At 36.4% G+C, this 17,340-nt stretch overlaps 2 protein-coding genes across 3 annotated transcripts; one reads left to right on the forward strand and one right to left on the reverse strand.

Moving 5' to 3' along the window:
* Positions 1-2,896: 2,896 nt before the first annotated feature.
* On the forward strand, positions 2,897-5,637 carry f3b (coagulation factor III, tissue factor b). The gene is made up of 6 exons (XM_084118781.1): positions 2,897-3,092; positions 3,378-3,501; positions 3,675-3,865; positions 3,987-4,165; positions 4,280-4,445; positions 5,259-5,637. The coding sequence occupies exons 1-6, from the start codon at positions 3,023-3,025 to the stop codon at positions 5,390-5,392; spliced, it is 864 nt and encodes a 287-aa protein (XP_083974907.1). The 5' UTR covers positions 2,897-3,022; the 3' UTR covers positions 5,393-5,637.
* Positions 5,638-5,959: 322 nt separating this feature from the next.
* Positions 5,960-16,859, reverse strand: abcd3b (ATP-binding cassette, sub-family D (ALD), member 3b). Of its 2 annotated transcripts, none has more exons than XM_084118779.1 (23): positions 16,492-16,859; positions 16,251-16,287; positions 16,038-16,136; positions 15,836-15,924; positions 15,422-15,491; positions 14,982-15,079; positions 14,577-14,700; positions 14,422-14,478; positions 13,558-13,700; positions 13,394-13,463; positions 13,235-13,304; positions 12,703-12,800; positions 12,443-12,534; positions 12,213-12,304; positions 11,237-11,306; positions 10,991-11,054; positions 10,802-10,879; positions 10,628-10,693; positions 10,454-10,543; positions 9,195-9,314; positions 7,416-7,520; positions 7,131-7,187; positions 5,960-7,016 (listed from the first exon to the last, which is right to left on the reverse strand). In XM_084118779.1, the coding sequence occupies exons 1-23, from the start codon at positions 16,596-16,598 to the stop codon at positions 6,939-6,941; spliced, it is 1,974 nt and encodes a 657-aa protein (XP_083974905.1). In that variant the 5' UTR covers positions 16,599-16,859; the 3' UTR covers positions 5,960-6,938. The 2 variants fall into 2 exon arrangements, with proteins under 2 accessions (XP_083974905.1, XP_083974906.1); XM_084118780.1 differs by having other exon boundaries at positions 16,038-16,133; positions 16,492-16,737.
* Between the last annotated feature and the right edge of the window lie 481 nt (positions 16,860-17,340).

Consider the following 17,340-nt stretch of genomic DNA (forward strand, 5'->3'; position numbering starts at 1 on the left):
TAGTATGAAATATTATAAGTATTTAAAGTAATTATGATGATTATAAGGGCATTAAAAATAGACTGCCGAAAGTTCTCACGCGAAGAAACATTTTGGACATAAATATTGCTTTAGAGAGTCCAAAATAAGTCTGCTATTAGCAGCAGCTGTAAAAACAAGAATCCAGTACAATCATGAGGGAATTACAGTACTTTTTTGCAAACATTATTTTTTCAGACTGATTGTTGTTCGTTTTAGTGTCTCACCCACATCCAACCAGTCAGAAGCAATGTTTCACCACAGTGCCCTCTTTCATCATAGTTGAATTTCATAATTATTTTCTTTCGTTTTGATACTGTTTTAGATGAATTTGATTATTGCCTCCAGTTCCTTTTTAATGTGGTATCAGACTAATTGTAAAGCACCCTATTAAAAGGAACTGCTATTTCCATTATGCAAACAGTGTAACAGACATCCGCCATAGTTGCCTCATTCTGGCAACATAGTTCCTATCTATTCCATTGAAATCAAAATATATCAATCTAAAATGATTAATCAGCAAGGTAGGTTCATATTCATATGCTACCAAACAACGACCACCTCAGTCATGCTTTACCTCTTAGTACCAATGATTAAGTTTAGATTCAAGAAAATGACCTTTAAGTATAAACATGAGATATTTTGCGACACCAACCACTTCCAGTTTACAGAAAAACGAATTTTATTAAATGTCTTGATGCAACAATTAAGTAACTGAGGAAAAGCACAGAATCATTAAAAAAAAACATTGATCACGCATGTGAGGAGATATTTTCTAGCAGAGTCATTGCTGTGACAAATTTACAGTAATGAAACTGAAAGCTTGTTGAGTTTGATAATGTCATCTGGCAACTTATGGGAAAATGTTAACTTCAGTTTGTGTATTGTTACATTTCCTGGCTTTAGTTCACCAATATTAAGCCCATTATTTGCCATGTTCAGCCCCAAATCTGATTTACAATCATTTATCATCTCAAATTATCGCATTACTTCATGAAAGTTTATCCTACGCTATTTAGACTGTCTGACCAATGTCTCGGTGCCTGACTGTAAACTAGGTTACCTCAATCTCATGCTACATGTCACGCTGCATGCATGACTGGACTTCCACTTTAATTTCAATTAAACAGTCACAGGATGCAAATTCCAATATTACCCAAACAGTTGGAAGTATTTCAGATGTTTACCACTAAATAAACAAAGTGACATTGCAAATGCACATTCTGCTCCGAACGTAAGCTTTCAATATAAACTATTAAACCAATCCTGAGTATCCTTAGCAGTGAGTTCATCTTAGCAGCCTCATAATAATCAGAGCTTAAAGTCACTATGAAATTAGAATTGACAATTTATGGAATATTCCAGTGTTTATTATAAATGGTTTATCCATGTACATCATTATTTTTGTAAAATTCATGTGCCCTTTTCATTTTTAATCAAAATAACTTCCCCTCCCTTCAGTGCCGTCTCTTCTCTGATGATGTGTTTACTGGCGCGAGGGCGGGACAACCTGTAACTCACATGAGATCAACCAATAGCAAACTACAATCATCCAATCAATCAATAGTGGACAAAATCAATCCCCGTCCCCGTCAAGTGTTTTCCTGTTCTAGAAGCCGTTTCACTCGGAATATATGGAAGAAATTGAAACTTCCATTTCATGCCAACTTTAATCAGTGATATACATTATCACAGAGTTGAATGATCAGTAAGAAATGCCATATTGGTTTGCTTCTAAACCCTTTGTGCTGAATAGACCACTATTTTGCACATGTAAGCATGTATGACAACAAGTTAGACAATAGCAGTATTTTCTCATTTTAGGCATAAAGCCTGTCTTATTAAGATTAAGAAGCAGAGGTTTATAAAGCTATTTGCTGTAGCTAGAAATGACCTCATCATCCACCATCTATTTCCTCTGAAGGATAAATTAATTGTTTGCTAATCTTTAAGGTTAATAAAACTTATTTGGGATTTTTATCAGTAAGGAAGGTACAGCCAAGTTGGTTTTCCCAGCAGTAAAGCAGTCCATCTAAGCCACTTATGAGGGAAGAAAGGGGCCGCCAGCAAATATTCTGTCCTTGGTCTTGTAAATTCAAGTAACAGTTGACACGAAATCAGATATTTATTGGGGTTGACTAGAAGTTGTTTTCTCATAGACAATTGTGATGAACTGGGAGAGGCACATGAACAAGGCCAACAGAACTGTGGTTACTTACAAATCTTCCTCAGTTGATGTTCTTTGCCACAGAGTTCCTTAAGACTGAATCTTCCCTCGATGGCACACACGAGTGGAATTACTGACTGAAAAAAGCCTTTCTGAGAAGACCTGCTTATGGAAATTTAAAAATGGGGAAAATTATTCTTTGCATAGTGCAGATCCTATAAATAGGCCTAATATACAAAGTATTTTTCACTTCACATAGTCAGATCATACTATTAAGAATCACATTTATTCATTTATTTATTTGATTTATATTAGGCTACAACTGAAAATACATGGCAAATAAATCAGTTTGGGTGATTGTTAGCTAAACACAACTAAACTGAATTAGGATTGTAATCTTAATTCACCTGCACAGCACAGACTAAAAGCAGTTAAAACAACACAGAAATGTGCAATGACTAAATTACCTGATGATATAGCAAAAAAACTAGCCTACATTCAGACGTCTATTAGCGCTCGTCAAAAGTTCTAAAAGACGTGCTTGGATTTTGGATTAACTTCATGAAACCGGTACCCGGATAACCATATATGGTTATAAGGCCCGCGTTACGATGGATGCCCAGCCAGTGACAAAACCCCAAAGTTAAGAAAGGGGCGGGGCTACATTCGTGACTCATGACGAGTCTCCTCTGTGGCTGGCAGCACGCAGCGCCAGAGCTGAGAGTTCTCACTCACACACTATAAAAACGGCTCATTAGTGGAAGAATTGATTGAACAACGCTCCTCGGAGGGATACATTGGATTCAATATTTTACGCCTAAATTGCTATTACTAACGATGGAGAGCATGACTGTAATATTTTCGGCACTTTTTCTTGCCTGGCTTACTCTCGTAAACGGATCCCCAGGTATTGAAATCTTGGTTTTATTAATGTTTAATTTAAAAAATAAATAAATCAACAACTGTAAACGAATATAAATTGTTTACTTGTACTGTTTACTAGTATGGCAGTCTGTAGTATAATATTGTACAGTAGCCTACAGCATGCATGGCGCAGTATTCTAGCCTATATCTGTGAACTTCAGATGAGTGGTTTTGTTGTATCTCAAGGTTTGGTTGTAATGGAAACCAGAGAAAGCTTAATGATGTTTCATGATGTATTGTTCTGACTGATGTCCTTTGTCCCATTTAGCATCAGTGCAAGTGGGCAAGCTTCCCAAAGCCAAAAATGTGTTGTGGTCATCTTACAATTTCAAAACAATCCTATCATGGGGACCTAAACCTGTCGATTACACATATACAGTTGAATTCTCAAGGCAAGTACACAAATATCTTATTTAGCCAGCATGACTTTGCTTTGGTGTTTCTCTGTATTGTTCATATTACTATTATTTTGTGATCAACATTTAACACAAAATAATAAAAAGGTGTACACATGATTGAAACCCTATGGCATGTGATCCTAACCAACATGTTTTTTTCTATTCAGAGCTGGTAAGGACAAATCTAGAAACCCTAACTGCATCAAAACCACTGAGACCGAGTGCGACCTGACCAATGAATTGGACATAAAGGGGGTTTATACCGCTGAAGTGCTCTCAGAGTCCCTGCCGGGGATGACTTCTGACCATGTGGAGCCTCCATTCACCAGGTCGAAGGCATTCTGCCCTTATAATGACAGTGAGTGTCCAACCATGCATTCCAGAATATGCTAGAGTTCAAAAATATTACTTCATTCATCGAAACTCAACAAATATTGATTTAAAGCAGTTGTTCTAATAATTTTGATCTGTTCCTGTAGCTTTAATTGGAAGACCTAAGTTCACGTTGACGATGAGTGAGGACAAAAAGATTGTGCTGATCATACAAGACCCCATCACAGCTCTGTACAAAAATGGCAAATCTCAGAACATCCGTGACATCTTTAAGAAAAATCTCAAGTACCAGATTATGCACAACAAGGCTGGAAGCACGGGAAAAGTGAGTGTCGGCACGTTTACCAGCCAGAGATACAATTAAAGATTTCATGCCATGCGTTTCTTATTTAAATGCCCTCCGACTTTGCAGTTCTCACATTGTCTTGTTTGTTTACAGAGAATTCAAATTGTGGATGAGAGCAGAGCAGATTTTCGGCTAGATGAGGGTCAGAGTTACTGCTTCAGCGTGGCTGCATATATCCCTTCCCGTAAAGGAGACAAGAAGCTCGGAGAGTGGAGCCTCCCCAAGTGCTCGCCACAGGAGCACAAGACCCTTTTTGAGGGTAAGTTTTAACAAGACTTCACAATTTTGCCTTACTGGGCATTGCGGGGATGTTGCATTCATTTGAGAGACAGAGGAAGGCGACAAAGGGGCATCCAAGTATTCTAAATGATTCAAGTTTTGCTCAAAGATTTAGTTGTCTAGAATTCCTGTGTTTTGGAAAACAGGATGGTTGTTAAGCATGAAGAGGCCAGCTCAGGGTCAGCTTCCAGAGTAGAGGAGGGAGGATGATGCACTCTGCCATTACTCAGAAACTGACCAGGAAAAGACTGCTGTGCTCAACTGACTTCATCTAGTTGGGTGGCACTAAATTAAATATTTAAAATCTATATATTTTTAAACAATTCATTTAATAAAAATAAAGATTTTCCAAACACAATAATTCAAGGTTGATGATGTTTATCTATTAATTAATAAAAAAATTATGAATTATATATATATATATATATATATATATAATATATATTTGTATAAAGCCATTCAATTGAAAGTATCTGTATTGAAAATGGTATTTAAAAAAAAATCCAAACCATTGAAACTAACAATACAAATAGTTGATTTCTATGAACTTGGCACATTTAAACAAATAACATTTGAAAAGTTTTTTTTCCTTTTCTTTAATGTGGACACTTTATACAAACTAGCACAAAACCGTTACATGAACTGGATTTGAGCAATAACTTAAATTCTGTGTCAGATTGGCATTTAAAATGGCCACATTGCTAAGCTTTCCACTATGATTCATTAAAACAAATTATAGACTCTGTTGTAATGATACAATGAATGAATTTCCTTTTTTTTTCTTTCTTCATAGAGTATGAACCTGCTGTGATTGGAGGAGGAGCGCTTATTATACTGGCTTTTGTAATTGCTGTAATAGTTCTGATTGTGGTGTGCTGTAAACGAGCACAAAGACAAAAAATGATAGCCAAGGAAACCATAGTCTAGAGGAATCCACCATTTCTGCTGATCAAGCCATGAACGGGACGCACAGCTGGACTGTAACCATTTTTGCGCTGGGAGGGACCGCTGTGTGCGTAGCACTGGACTGGTTTCTATGAAACACTAACTCTACATGATATGTTATACATATCAGACTTGCTTTTATTGTATTTTATGAACGAATAGAACAGTGTATTAGTTTATTAAACTGCCATATTTATTTTCTTTAGAAATACATGGGTATTAGCTGCTGTGTGTGTGTGTGTGTGTGTGTGTGTGTATATATATATATATATATATATATATATAGATTTATATCTAGAGGGAAGATATTTAATGTGCATAAAGTATTTTTTAAAATGTTAACTGATATTTGGAACTTTAAATAAATTATTCATGTTATAAGTTTTTATTTATTTTTTTAAGAGGTAGCAAAACTAAATTTAGTGGCATCATTGAGTTATGTTGTATAATGACTTGTGTAAAAGGAGTTGCACAATCAAAAATGAGGAAGAATGGAGCAGCATATGCTCTTTCGGGACAGTGATTCCTTTTTTCTTTTCCATTTTTGTTAAAAATAAAATCCCCATTAACTAAAAAAAAAACTTGTTCAGATTGTGAAACACAATTTTTTTCTTTCTTTTTGTTTAAACAAAACTTCCAAATGACAAGAAAAGCTTGTGCAATACTATCTGACAATTAAATGGAGCAGAGACACTTAATATTCTTGCATTCTCGTCTCAGTAGCTCACCCTTGTGGTCAGCTACAGTAAGTTTTGTAAGAAAAAGTTTCGTCTTTTTTTACTAATGACTTTGACCTGAAACAAGAAATAAAGTGAAATGCAAACAATTGTGCATATGTGAATGTCAAAACCAAAAAAGTATAAAACCACAACAAAAAAAACTTGTACAAAACAATGTGGGATTAAAATTAATTCCAGGTTTCTTTTTAAATAATCACACAGATTTCATTGTATGTTTTGTAATTCAGTAAAACATGTCTGTAAGGCACTATGTATACACGTATAAATATCCAATAGGTTCTCAAACATATATTATTAAGCTTCATTATATCTTAATTAATTTTCCATAAAATAAAATTCAGAAAGACAGTTCACTGCACTTAAATAATACAAATTTCCATGGTGTTATGATGAACTCATTATTGTACAAGTGGAATGCAACCGTGTTATTTCCAAACATAAATCAAGTACCAACAACAAATATCACTACTTTTATATTACAAATGCTTGATTTTTAAAAGGATATCAAACCCAGTTTTATTCCTTATCACAGATAACCTCTCCCTGAGAGATCTTTATCCACAGAGTTACAATCCTTTCCCTCAGACGAAGAAAAGCAGTTATATTTAACATCTTATAATATAAAGAGAACTCCAGAATATTGCTTCAGATCCACTCATAACACGAGCAGAGCAAATATCTGCGTAAAACCATTCTTGCAGAAATTTTCACAAGTGATAATTTACTTGAAAAAACTTTGTGAAGGATTTACGGAAGGATTTGCTCATGAATAAGGCCCAATGTTATTATTATGATCCAAACTCCACCGTTTCCTTTGTGATGGATTTAAACTCGTAGTTTCCTCTTCCATCCATCTGTAAGTAATACTGTAGAAAAGAGAAACAATGAGTTAAGACTTTACCGCACATTACTTTTTCAGTTTTAGTACTTCATCATAAAGTTGGCAGGATTCATTAGAAAACTGAAAGACAAGATTGTACCTCGTGGTGCTTCCATAGTGATTTCCTATGGGAGACTGTGAACAGTGTGATGCCAACCTAAAGGAGAAAACAGATGATTCCAGCTGAGCTCAGGGAGACAGAATGTTCCTGAAGCAAACTCCCACAGGAGCAACAAATACATTCCTGACTCGCCTCAATTCTGTCACAGAAAATGAGCATGGTGGGGTGGCCACTTGCTGGCCACTTGCTGGCCCATTGTACATAACTTCTCCCCCCCCAAACATTTTTGCATTCATTGTGAATAAGAAGATGACACCTGACTACCTTTCGACAGTGGCTGTAGATGAAGTCCTCCACATCAACGCTTACAGCACTGGTGCACTCATCCAGAATAGCAAACTGGGGCTTGTGGTAGAACAGACGAGCCATCTGTGCAATTCAATATACAGTTAAGTTCCTCATGAGGTTCCTGAAGATATGAAAATTTGGGCTTTCTGACCACATTAATATCGGTCTCTGTCTCACCCTAAAGAGAGTGATGTTTCAGGTTTAAAGTCACCATGATATCAAAATTGACAATTCTTGTTTTTTAAAATCAATTATTTATATTTCACAGATTCTTTTTTTATGCATGTGTCCTCATAATCTTTAATCAAAATAACTTCCCCTCCCTCTTGCAGCAACATATCATCTCTTCCCTTCTCTTATGATGTGTTTACTGGCGTGAGGGCGGGACAACCTGTCACTCACATGACATTAGAGCAATAGGAAACCACAACCATCCAATCTATTCCCGATGGACAAAAATCAAGTCCCGTCCAACATTTTTTTGTGTTCGAAAAGCCGTTTCACTCAGATACACTCACCTAAAGGATTATTAGGAACACCATACTAATACTGTGTTTGACCCCCTTTCGCCTTCAGAACTGCCTTAATTCTACGTGGCATTGATTCAACAAGGTGCTGAAAGCATTCTTTAGAAATGTTGGCCCATATTGATAGGATAGCATCTTGCAGTTGATGGAGATTTGTGGGATGCACATCCAGGGCACGAAGCTCCCGTTCCACCACATCCCAAAGATGCTCTATTGGGTTGAGATCTGGTGACTGTGGGGGCCATTTTAGTACAGTGAACTCATTGCCATGTTCAAGAGACCAATTTGAAATGATTCGAGCTTTGTGACATGGTGCATTATCCTGCTGGAACTAGCCATCAGAGGATGGGTACATGGTGGTCATAAAGGGATGGAAATGGTCAGAAACAATGCTCAGGTAGGCCGTGGCGTTTAAACGATGCCCAATTGGCACTAAGGGGCCTAAAGTGTGCCAAGAAAACTCCCCCACACCATTAGGCTACACCACCAGCCTGCACAGTGGCAACAAGGCATGATGGATCCATGTTCTCATTCTGTTTACGCCAAATTCTGACTCTACCATCTGAATGCCTCAACAGAAATCGAGACTCATCAGACCAGGCAACATTTTTCCAGTCTTCAACTGTCCAATTTTGGTGAGCTCGTGCAAATTGTAGCCTCTTTTTCCTATTTGTAGTGGAGATGAGTGGTACCCGGTGGGGTCTTCTGCTGTTGTAGCCCATCCGCCTCAAGGTTGTGCTCTTCTATCAACTTGAATCAGTCGGCCCATTCTCCTCTGACCTCTAGCATCAACAAGGCATTTTCGCCCACAGGACTGCCGCATACTGGATGTTTTTCCCTTTTCACACCATTCTTTGTAAACCCTAGAAATGGTTGTGCATGAAAATCCCAGTAACTGAGCAGATTGTGAAATACTCAGACCGGCCCGTCTGGCACCAACAACCATGCCACGCTCAAAATTGCTTAAATCACCTTTCTTTCCCATTCTGACATTCAGTTTGGAGTTCAGGAGATTGTCTTGACCAGGACCACACCCCTAAATGCATTGAAGCAACTGCCATGTGATTGGTTGATTAGATAATTGCATTAATAAGAAATTGAACAGGTGTTCCTAATAATCCTTTAGGTGAGTGTATATGTCACAATAAGGAAGAAAAGAGAAAAGACTATGGCAACTTCCATTTCATGCCGACTTTAAAAAATAGATGATGCAAGAATTAGAGCTTACAGCCATCCTCTGCTTTTCTCCGCCACTGAGGACATCCATCCAGTCCTGCACACTCTCCCAGCTGCCCTCTCGGTCCAGGATATGTCCCAGCTGGACATTGTCCAGATATTCCTTAAGCACCTGACCACAATTACACAATATATAATAACAGTAACACTATAGTTTACTATTCAAGCACATTACTTAAAGGAACAGTTCACCCAATAATTACAATTTTCCTCAATATTTATTCACTCAAATCCTTTTTTCCTTCAGTGAAACACAGTGAGACATTTAGCAGACTGTCTAAATTCATTGTTCTGTTTCATAAAACGAAAGTTGACTGTCAAGCTCCAAAAAGAATTTTTGCACAATATTCCAAGTCTTTCTGAATTCATATGATAGCGCTGTTTGAGAAGCAAACTTAAAATACAAGTTACATGCACACATTTTATGCTGCTTTCTGTACTTTTTGGAGCTTCAATCAACATGTGGGTGAATAAATAATGACAGAACTTTCAATTTTAAGTACGTTACTGTTTTAAAGTGATAGTTCACCCAAAAATCTAAACTCTAAACCCGTAAGTCTTTTGTTCATTTTCAAAACACAAATGAAGATATTTTTAATGGAATCTGGGAGATTTCTCTCCCTCCATTGAAAGTCTATTACTCCAAAACTTTTTACACTACAAAAAGTTAATGAGGAGATCATAAAAGTAGTCTATATGAATCGAGCAGTTTTAGTCTTCTGAAGACACAATCGTTTTATATGATGAATAGATTTAATATATAAACAACTGATCAACGCACATACCTAGAGCACATCAAACATGGTCAACAGGAGTTCAAATGAGAACAAACCTCATTTGTTCTCGCACGTCAAGCAAGTACATTTGAGCTTCCGTTCTCTATGTTTGTGCATTGTTCATCAATGTTTATATGTGAATAAAAGTAAATAAAATTTGTTCATCATATAAAGCGATCATGTCTCTTTTGAGGATTTGGATTAAACCGTTTGATTTATATGGATTTCTTTTGTCATCTTTTTTCTTTTCTAATCTCTTTAAAGCAACAAAGTTTTGATGGAATGGACCTTCAGTGGAGGGACAGAAATCTCTTTGATTTCATAAAAAATGTCTTTATTTGTGTTTTGAAGATAAACAAAAGTCTTATGGACTTTGAACAACATCAGGGTGAGTAAATTATGACAGAATTTTAATTTATGGGTGAACTATCCCTTTATCATCTAATTTTGCTGTCCATTTGATTCTAAAACTCACCCGATCAGATGTTCCTTTCTTCTTTTGGTCTTCATGTGTGTCAGGATAAATCACCTGATCTCTGAGGGAACCCAGTGTCATGTAGGGCCTCTGAAGAAAAATACAAACAAATTAACCTGGAAAATATAAAGGAGAACATTTTCACATTTAACCTGCTGGCATGAAAATGCCCACCTGAGGAACATAGAAGAGCTTCCCTCTCTCTGGTTTTGTGAGCTGTCCTCCATACAAAGGCCACAGCTTTGGAAGCAAAGAAAGACAATGTTAGTTAACAACAACAACAACAACAGCAAAAAAAAACACTGAGGTTTCTAAAGACACATAATTCTGCTGAAGAACAGCTCTGACCTCTCCCAGCACCCTGAAGAGGGAACTTTTCCCACAGCCGTTGGGCCCACAGACCAACACATTTGTCCCAGATGACACCTTAATTTAAGGAGGGAAGATGGTAATTACCAAAACCAGATTGCAAAACCCTGTTACACAATATAAATAACAAATTTAGACTAAAAAACATTTTATTTATGGAGCAGTAACCTCAAAAGACAAGTCACGGATGAGAATGTCTCCATTGGGCGTCGCTAAAGGTATGTGTTCAAACCTGTGGATGAAAGGATACAGCTCAACTTGAAACACTAATGATACGCTGGTCAGACACAACGTCTACATTCAGAAAAATAAACAAATAGGTCTTTGGTACTGAGGATTACACAAACGCATAAATGCTAAGTAGCTAACTATGATGGCTTGACTGATGTTTTGTTTAGTTTGTACCTAACTTACTTGATAATGTTGTCTGCGATGATGATTTCACCTCTCCCAGGGATAAGAGGGATTTTCTCTACTGCTGCATCTGTCAATTTTTTGAATATATATATTTATATATATAAAATTCAAGCCAATATACACACACACACACACACACACACACACACACACACACACACACACACACCAAGGCTGCATTTATTTGATTAAAAATACAAAACACCCCCAGTAATATTGTGAAATATTATTACAATTAAAAATTATTTTAAGTGCAGTCTTCGGAAATCATTCTAATATGATGATTTGCTGCTCAAGAAATGTTTATTATTATTATCAATGTTGAAAACAGTTTCAGTTTCAGGATTCTAGAAAGTGCAAAAGAACAGCATTTATCTGAAATAGAAAGCTTTTGTAACATTATTGGGGTCAGTAAGATTTTGTTTTGGGGTGGGGGGGGGGGGGGTGGGGGGTGGGGGTTTATCTTAAATTAAAAGTAAAAAAATCTTACATACATTTATTCAGCAAGGATGCATTAAATTGATCAAAAGTTACAGTAAAGACATTTATAATGTTACAAAATATTATATTTCAAATAAATTAAATATTCATGAAAGAATCCTGAAAATCCTGTTTTCAACATTGATAATAATAATGAATGTTTTTTGAGCAGCAGATCATCATATTAGAATGATTTCTGAAGGATCATGTGACACTGAAGACTGGAGTAATGATGCTGAAAATTCAGCTTTGCATCACAGGAATAAATTACATTTTAAAATTTCAAAATAGAAATTTTCAATTTTAATAATATTTCACAATATTACCGTTTTACTCTATTTTCTATCAAATAATGCAGCCTTGGTGAGCATTTTACTGCAAATTAGCATTTGAACGGTATTATTAGTTTACAATTCATTGAGACATCTCTATGTCACAAATTCATAAAATGCTTCAAAACAAAACAAAAAATACAATGCACAATGATCGAGACCTTTGATTTGCTGTGTAATCATGGTCCGTTCATATCTGCCTGAATTCAGCTCCTTAAGGACATCCTGAATTTCTGTGATTCGTGCAGTGAACCTAATAAAAGGATTCAGATTCCACATAAACACACTTATACTCGAGCAGATAAAAGTAAGTGAGCACTGGCAAGTGTAGAGATGATGGATGGCATGAGGACCAAGCACTGAATGAATGTACTGGAGGCAGAGCACTCACCCGGACAGTCTGGTCATCTCTCTGCCCGCCAGGACGATCCTTCCCAGGGCCTGTGCCAAACTTATTAACATCCGCCCACTCTGGTAGTAGTCCTGCAGCGGAAAACAAACACAGAAGAACTTCTATCTTCTGTGCAAACATTTATCTAAGGAAATCCTTATTGACCCAATAAAACAATTTTCCAAAGAAAATTCAATCTGGTCAGTAATTACAAGCAATATATTATCTGGATTTCTTTGTCTGTGTTCATTCATACTCACTTCCAGTCGCTCAGCGTATGAGCTGTTCAGATGCCGTTGGTTTGTGAGGTCCAGGAACGACCGACTGATAACCAGGTAACCCACCACCATGGCTATGTCTAGAGAATCATCAGAAAATGTGTCTCCCATGAAAGATTCTTTAAAATGATCTCAATGATCCTTTCATACTAGGGCCTGTATTCAAAATACTCTAGGTAAGTCTACTTTTAAAGTCAGCATTGCCATTTTCAGCCTATTTTACTTTCATAATGTGACATATTTCCAAGTGAAACATTTTCAAAAAGATCCAAAATGGATCCAGACCTGAATTTGACTTTGATATGACTATCATTTACTACATCAATTACATTTGGATTGAGGTTTAGAAAGAAATTATTTGAACAAATGAATTGCTCACAATAAGATCTGAAACATGCATTAAACAGTTCAAAGGGCCAAATCTGATCCATGCTGACTTTGAAACCATATTGACCTTGTTGAAGTTTAATTTGGATTCTGCTGCCACCTTCAGTAGTAGGCTATTTCTGCTTACATTTGGCTATGATGCTGTCCACGACACCCATTGAGAAACGAAAGTGTATGAAGCGATTCAAGTGGTCCACCTAAATAAACAAGAAGTCTGATTGAAAGATTCACTAACAATGTGTATGGATTAGATAACGGATATCAAAGCTATTTTTATTTTCCTCACCAGTTTCTGAAAGGATCCAATAATGGTTTGCTTTTCTCTCCTGTTGCCGTTGTAGAACGCGATCTCCTCACTGAAATAATATGGAGAAATCATGCGTTTTTCTTCAAAAAATACCTCAGGAGACAAACAGCCAGACAAAGAGATGGAGGCCCATGGATACATACCTGTTAGTGATGAGACGAGAGTTGACATATCTGTACTCCCCCTCATACTTCTGCTCGGTTATGGTCATCTTGCCGATCGGCCTGCGCAGTCTGGTCAGGATCAGACCGGAGAACAACAGATAGCTCAGCAAACAAGCAGGGCCCTACACAGGAGCAGGAAGATGCTTCAAACACCGTGGGGACTGAGGCACTAAATTAGTAATGAATTACACCTAACACTGTTTCTAGTGTTAGGTTTCACTTAAATTTAAATTTATTAAAAAACCCTATTTAAGTAAACTTCATGAGTTTATAGAAGTGGCTGTTTATAATAATCCCACACAAGTGAGCAGCGAAATCTAGACAAGCATCTTACTCTTACCTGACACTGATATTAAAACGGGAAGTCTTCGTAGTTTTTTTGCGATTTGGCTCTATTTATTAATTTTATAATCTTATTCTTTCGTCGAATACCATCCATATTGAAATGAAAGCATGCTGAACTGAAGATTGGTGTGCAAACGGTAGCTCAGGTAGGTCAAAAAACACACGAGGAGAAGCGTTAGGATAATACAACATCAGCAATCACAGACATTCGCAATAAGACGCCATTAGCATTACCTGAGATCATTTTTCCAGAAGGTAAAATTCACCGTAATCTTTACTGACATTGTCCGTAATGATTACAGAGATGGCACATTCGGATGGGACTAAAATCACTGAGAAGCCCTGGTAATAATTACTTTACCCCATCCCTCCATGTAAAATCCCGTCCGAATATCGCTTAATATAATGTTGAAGATGTAATTATTAGCTAGTAATGAATTACTTTTTTAGAGTACCTTACACAACACTGCTGATAAATTATTCAAAACTGACACTTACAAGAGAACCAATGGCTGTGTTGAGTTTGCAGATGTAGATTAATATGTCTAGTAGAGGCTGGAGGAAAAAGAAAAAGAAGTCTCAAACTGAATACATCTTAATATATGGTTCAGAATGATAAAGAACGTGTTCTTCTGAGTGTTGCTCTGTGTTACCTTGCTGACATTGGAATAGAGGTCCACCACACTGTTACAGAACTTCTCCACATCTTGGGTTATCAGCTGGTCTGGGTTGGCAATGCGGTTGTCTAAGTTGCCAATCTGATAGTATGTGAACCCCCTATTGTAAGATACAGTGTTGTAAAACATACAGCAGTGCTTTCCTAGTGAAGACTTACACTTATAATATTGCGTTACTCTCCCCAAAACTTAAGTTACTTTTTAGGAAAGTGAAACTGAATTTAGAATGGCACAACCGTGCGTCCGTATTTGACTGCATAAGGGAAAAAATGCTAATAGAGTTAGCTAAAAATGGATATGAACAGAAAATGGACAGAACAGAAATATGATAAGGCTGGATTAAATTTAAGCATCATTCACCAGTTGACGAATATAACTTACGTCAGGTAGTCATTGTAAAGTTGATTGGTCAGTCTTACTCTGAAGCACAGCTTCAGTTGGTCGAGTCCCAGCTTTAAGAAGTTATTCACTAGAGATATCTGATGAGTCACACAAAAAAGACATAAAAACATATTATTTTTTTTTAAATAAATCTGTATGAAATACATAGTCAAAGAAAAACTAGAATATGTAAATACATTACCTTTAAAAAATGCATAATTACCCTGTTTATTATATGCTAACTACATTTAAATAACATTTTATAGAACAAAGGATCTATGTTATGATCCCTTTATTAAAAAAATAGCCTAAAAATATTTAATACTGAATTAAACATTATATTATCATATACATTTATATGAATAATGGCTTGTCAAGCTAATTTGGACACAGATAAAATTGGACAAAGTTTAAAATTGTGCAAAGTTTAGTCCACTTACAAAAGGCATGACTGTGATAAAGTTGACCAAGTATCTTTTGAAAGCAGTTGTCGAGCGTCCAATAATTGCACTGCAAATCACACACACACACATTGAATAACAGTCATTGTGTGAGTGTAGTCGGTACACATTACAAGAAAAACAGGACAGACAGCATTTAAGCGATCAGGCATGTTTCACTGGCAACGGCACCCAGATGTAGTCATACCACTGAGAAACGCACTGGACTACAAATACAACAAATATAGGAAAAACATTCAAAATCATTATTCAAGATCAGATGAGATAAATATAAGAAAACATCCCCTAATGTTAAGGAATAATTTATGAAGTACAAAAAAATAATGGGATATTGTGATCTTGCAGCTAATACGGCATGTGGAAAATGTGATCAAAGATCAAAAATGTTCATACCTCTCAATCATGGTCCCATTACGGATCACCCAGACATCGCAGTAGGTTCTGGCTATGAGCATCGCAGCAATCAGAAGCAAATATCCTGACTAGGATAGAAAACAACCAATAATGCAGCAGTAGCCTATATAAAAAAGTATTTTACCTAGACCACATGGCCAGTGGAAACAAAAAATAAATACATAATAGAAAAAATACTTACCTCTTTGCAAAAGGTCTCTGGCAGCAGGATTTTCATGATATGACAAATGCGCCTGAAGAAAACCTTGTCCACAGCAGCCTTGTCTGTCTTTCTATCCTTCTGGAAAAAAAAAAAAAAAATTATATATATATATATACACACACACACAACAAACTCCGATCTTAGCTAAAGAATACTACTTAGATTTAGACTAAGGAATATAACGTTACTTACATCATTGTCCAACAGTGGTTTTGATGCCCCTTTCTCTCTATAAATGAACACATGGGGAAAGCATGAGAAATCAACAAGCCTTAAAGTAACTTAAATCACCTAAAATGTCAATGTAACTCAGAGGCATATTAACGTCTGAATAAATTAATGCGTCTCATGTCAATGATGTTTCAATGTCGAAGAGGTTATATCGGACACCGGGTAAATAAATGGCAACAGGCAAAAGAAGCAATGATCTTACCCATTAGTTTCCGAAGATAGTCTTTGTTTAATTACGTACACTGCGAACAGCACAGCACCTGCGATGGAGAAATTGCCGGCTGTCAGATGCTTACTAACAGCCGCCATGTTCACTATGAAAACCAATCAGGAAGCGACGGCGGCAACGAAGGACCCACGCACGCAGTGGATTTCCTCGTGTGTTTTTTCACAGCACGACTGTTAACCGAGAGCTCCTATAGGTCTACACATACACATGCCTAAGAACACACATACGCACACCTTACAATTATCACACACACACACACATGCACACACAAACACGGATATAGGCTATAGTGAAACGTTCAGCCGCAAGGTGTCGGCAGAATCACGTCATTCTCCATAGGCGCAGTCAATTCTTTTGCTACATTTTTGGTACGTACGATTTTTGTTTTAGAAACGTTTTTCCCCTTTATTGTGTAATGTATCAATAATCATCAGGATAGAGTTTAATTTCACCATTACACCCACCATTTCCAGTTATAATGCAATCTACCTATTCGTGCCAAAATCTGAGTATTTAAACCATATTGATAATTTATTTTTATTAGAAAGTACAATTTTATGCTCTCTTTAACTTTTTTTTTTAAAAGAAATATAATGTTTATTTTTATATTGTACATTTATCAGTGTTATTTATTATTATTTAATCTTTTTCAAAAGGGATAACAATAATTTGTTATCCCTTTTACTGCCAATATTTGTTCATTTGTAATTTCGCTTCAGCTTTGCATTAACTGTTGTCTTATATGAAGTGGAACCATACTAACATTATTTAAATATTGGCATTGAATTACTATGTAAAGTTTAAATAAGTTGTAATTTTTTT

Source organism: Abramis brama, assembly GCF_963993115.1.
Source record: "Abramis brama genome assembly, chromosome: 7".
NCBI classification, from domain to species: domain Eukaryota; kingdom Metazoa; phylum Chordata; class Actinopteri; order Cypriniformes; family Leuciscidae; genus Abramis; species Abramis brama.

Bases quoted from the DNA above. Each gene is read 5' to 3' on its own strand.
- f3b (XM_084118781.1), top strand. From the start codon at position 3,023: ATGGAGAGCATGACTGTAATATTTTCGGCACTTTTTCTTGCCTGGCTT. The intron at 3,866-3,986 runs GTGAGTGTCCAA...CTGTTCCTGTAG, and splicing joins ATTCTGCCCTTATAATGACA to CTTTAATTGGAAGACCTAAG. The intron at 4,166-4,279 runs GTGAGTGTCGGC...GTTTGTTTACAG, and splicing joins AGGCTGGAAGCACGGGAAAA to AGAATTCAAATTGTGGATGA.
- abcd3b (XM_084118779.1), bottom strand. From the start codon at position 16,598: ATGGCGGCTGTTAGTAAGCATCTGACAGCCGGCAATTTCTCCATCGCA. The intron at 14,701-14,981 runs GTAAGTTATATT...ATCTTACAATAG, and splicing joins CTTTACAATGACTACCTGAC to GGGGTTCACATACTATCAGA. The intron at 9,315-10,453 runs GTGAGTTTTAGA...AATTGTGGTCAG, and splicing joins AGAAAGGAACATCTGATCGG to GTGCTTAAGGAATATCTGGA.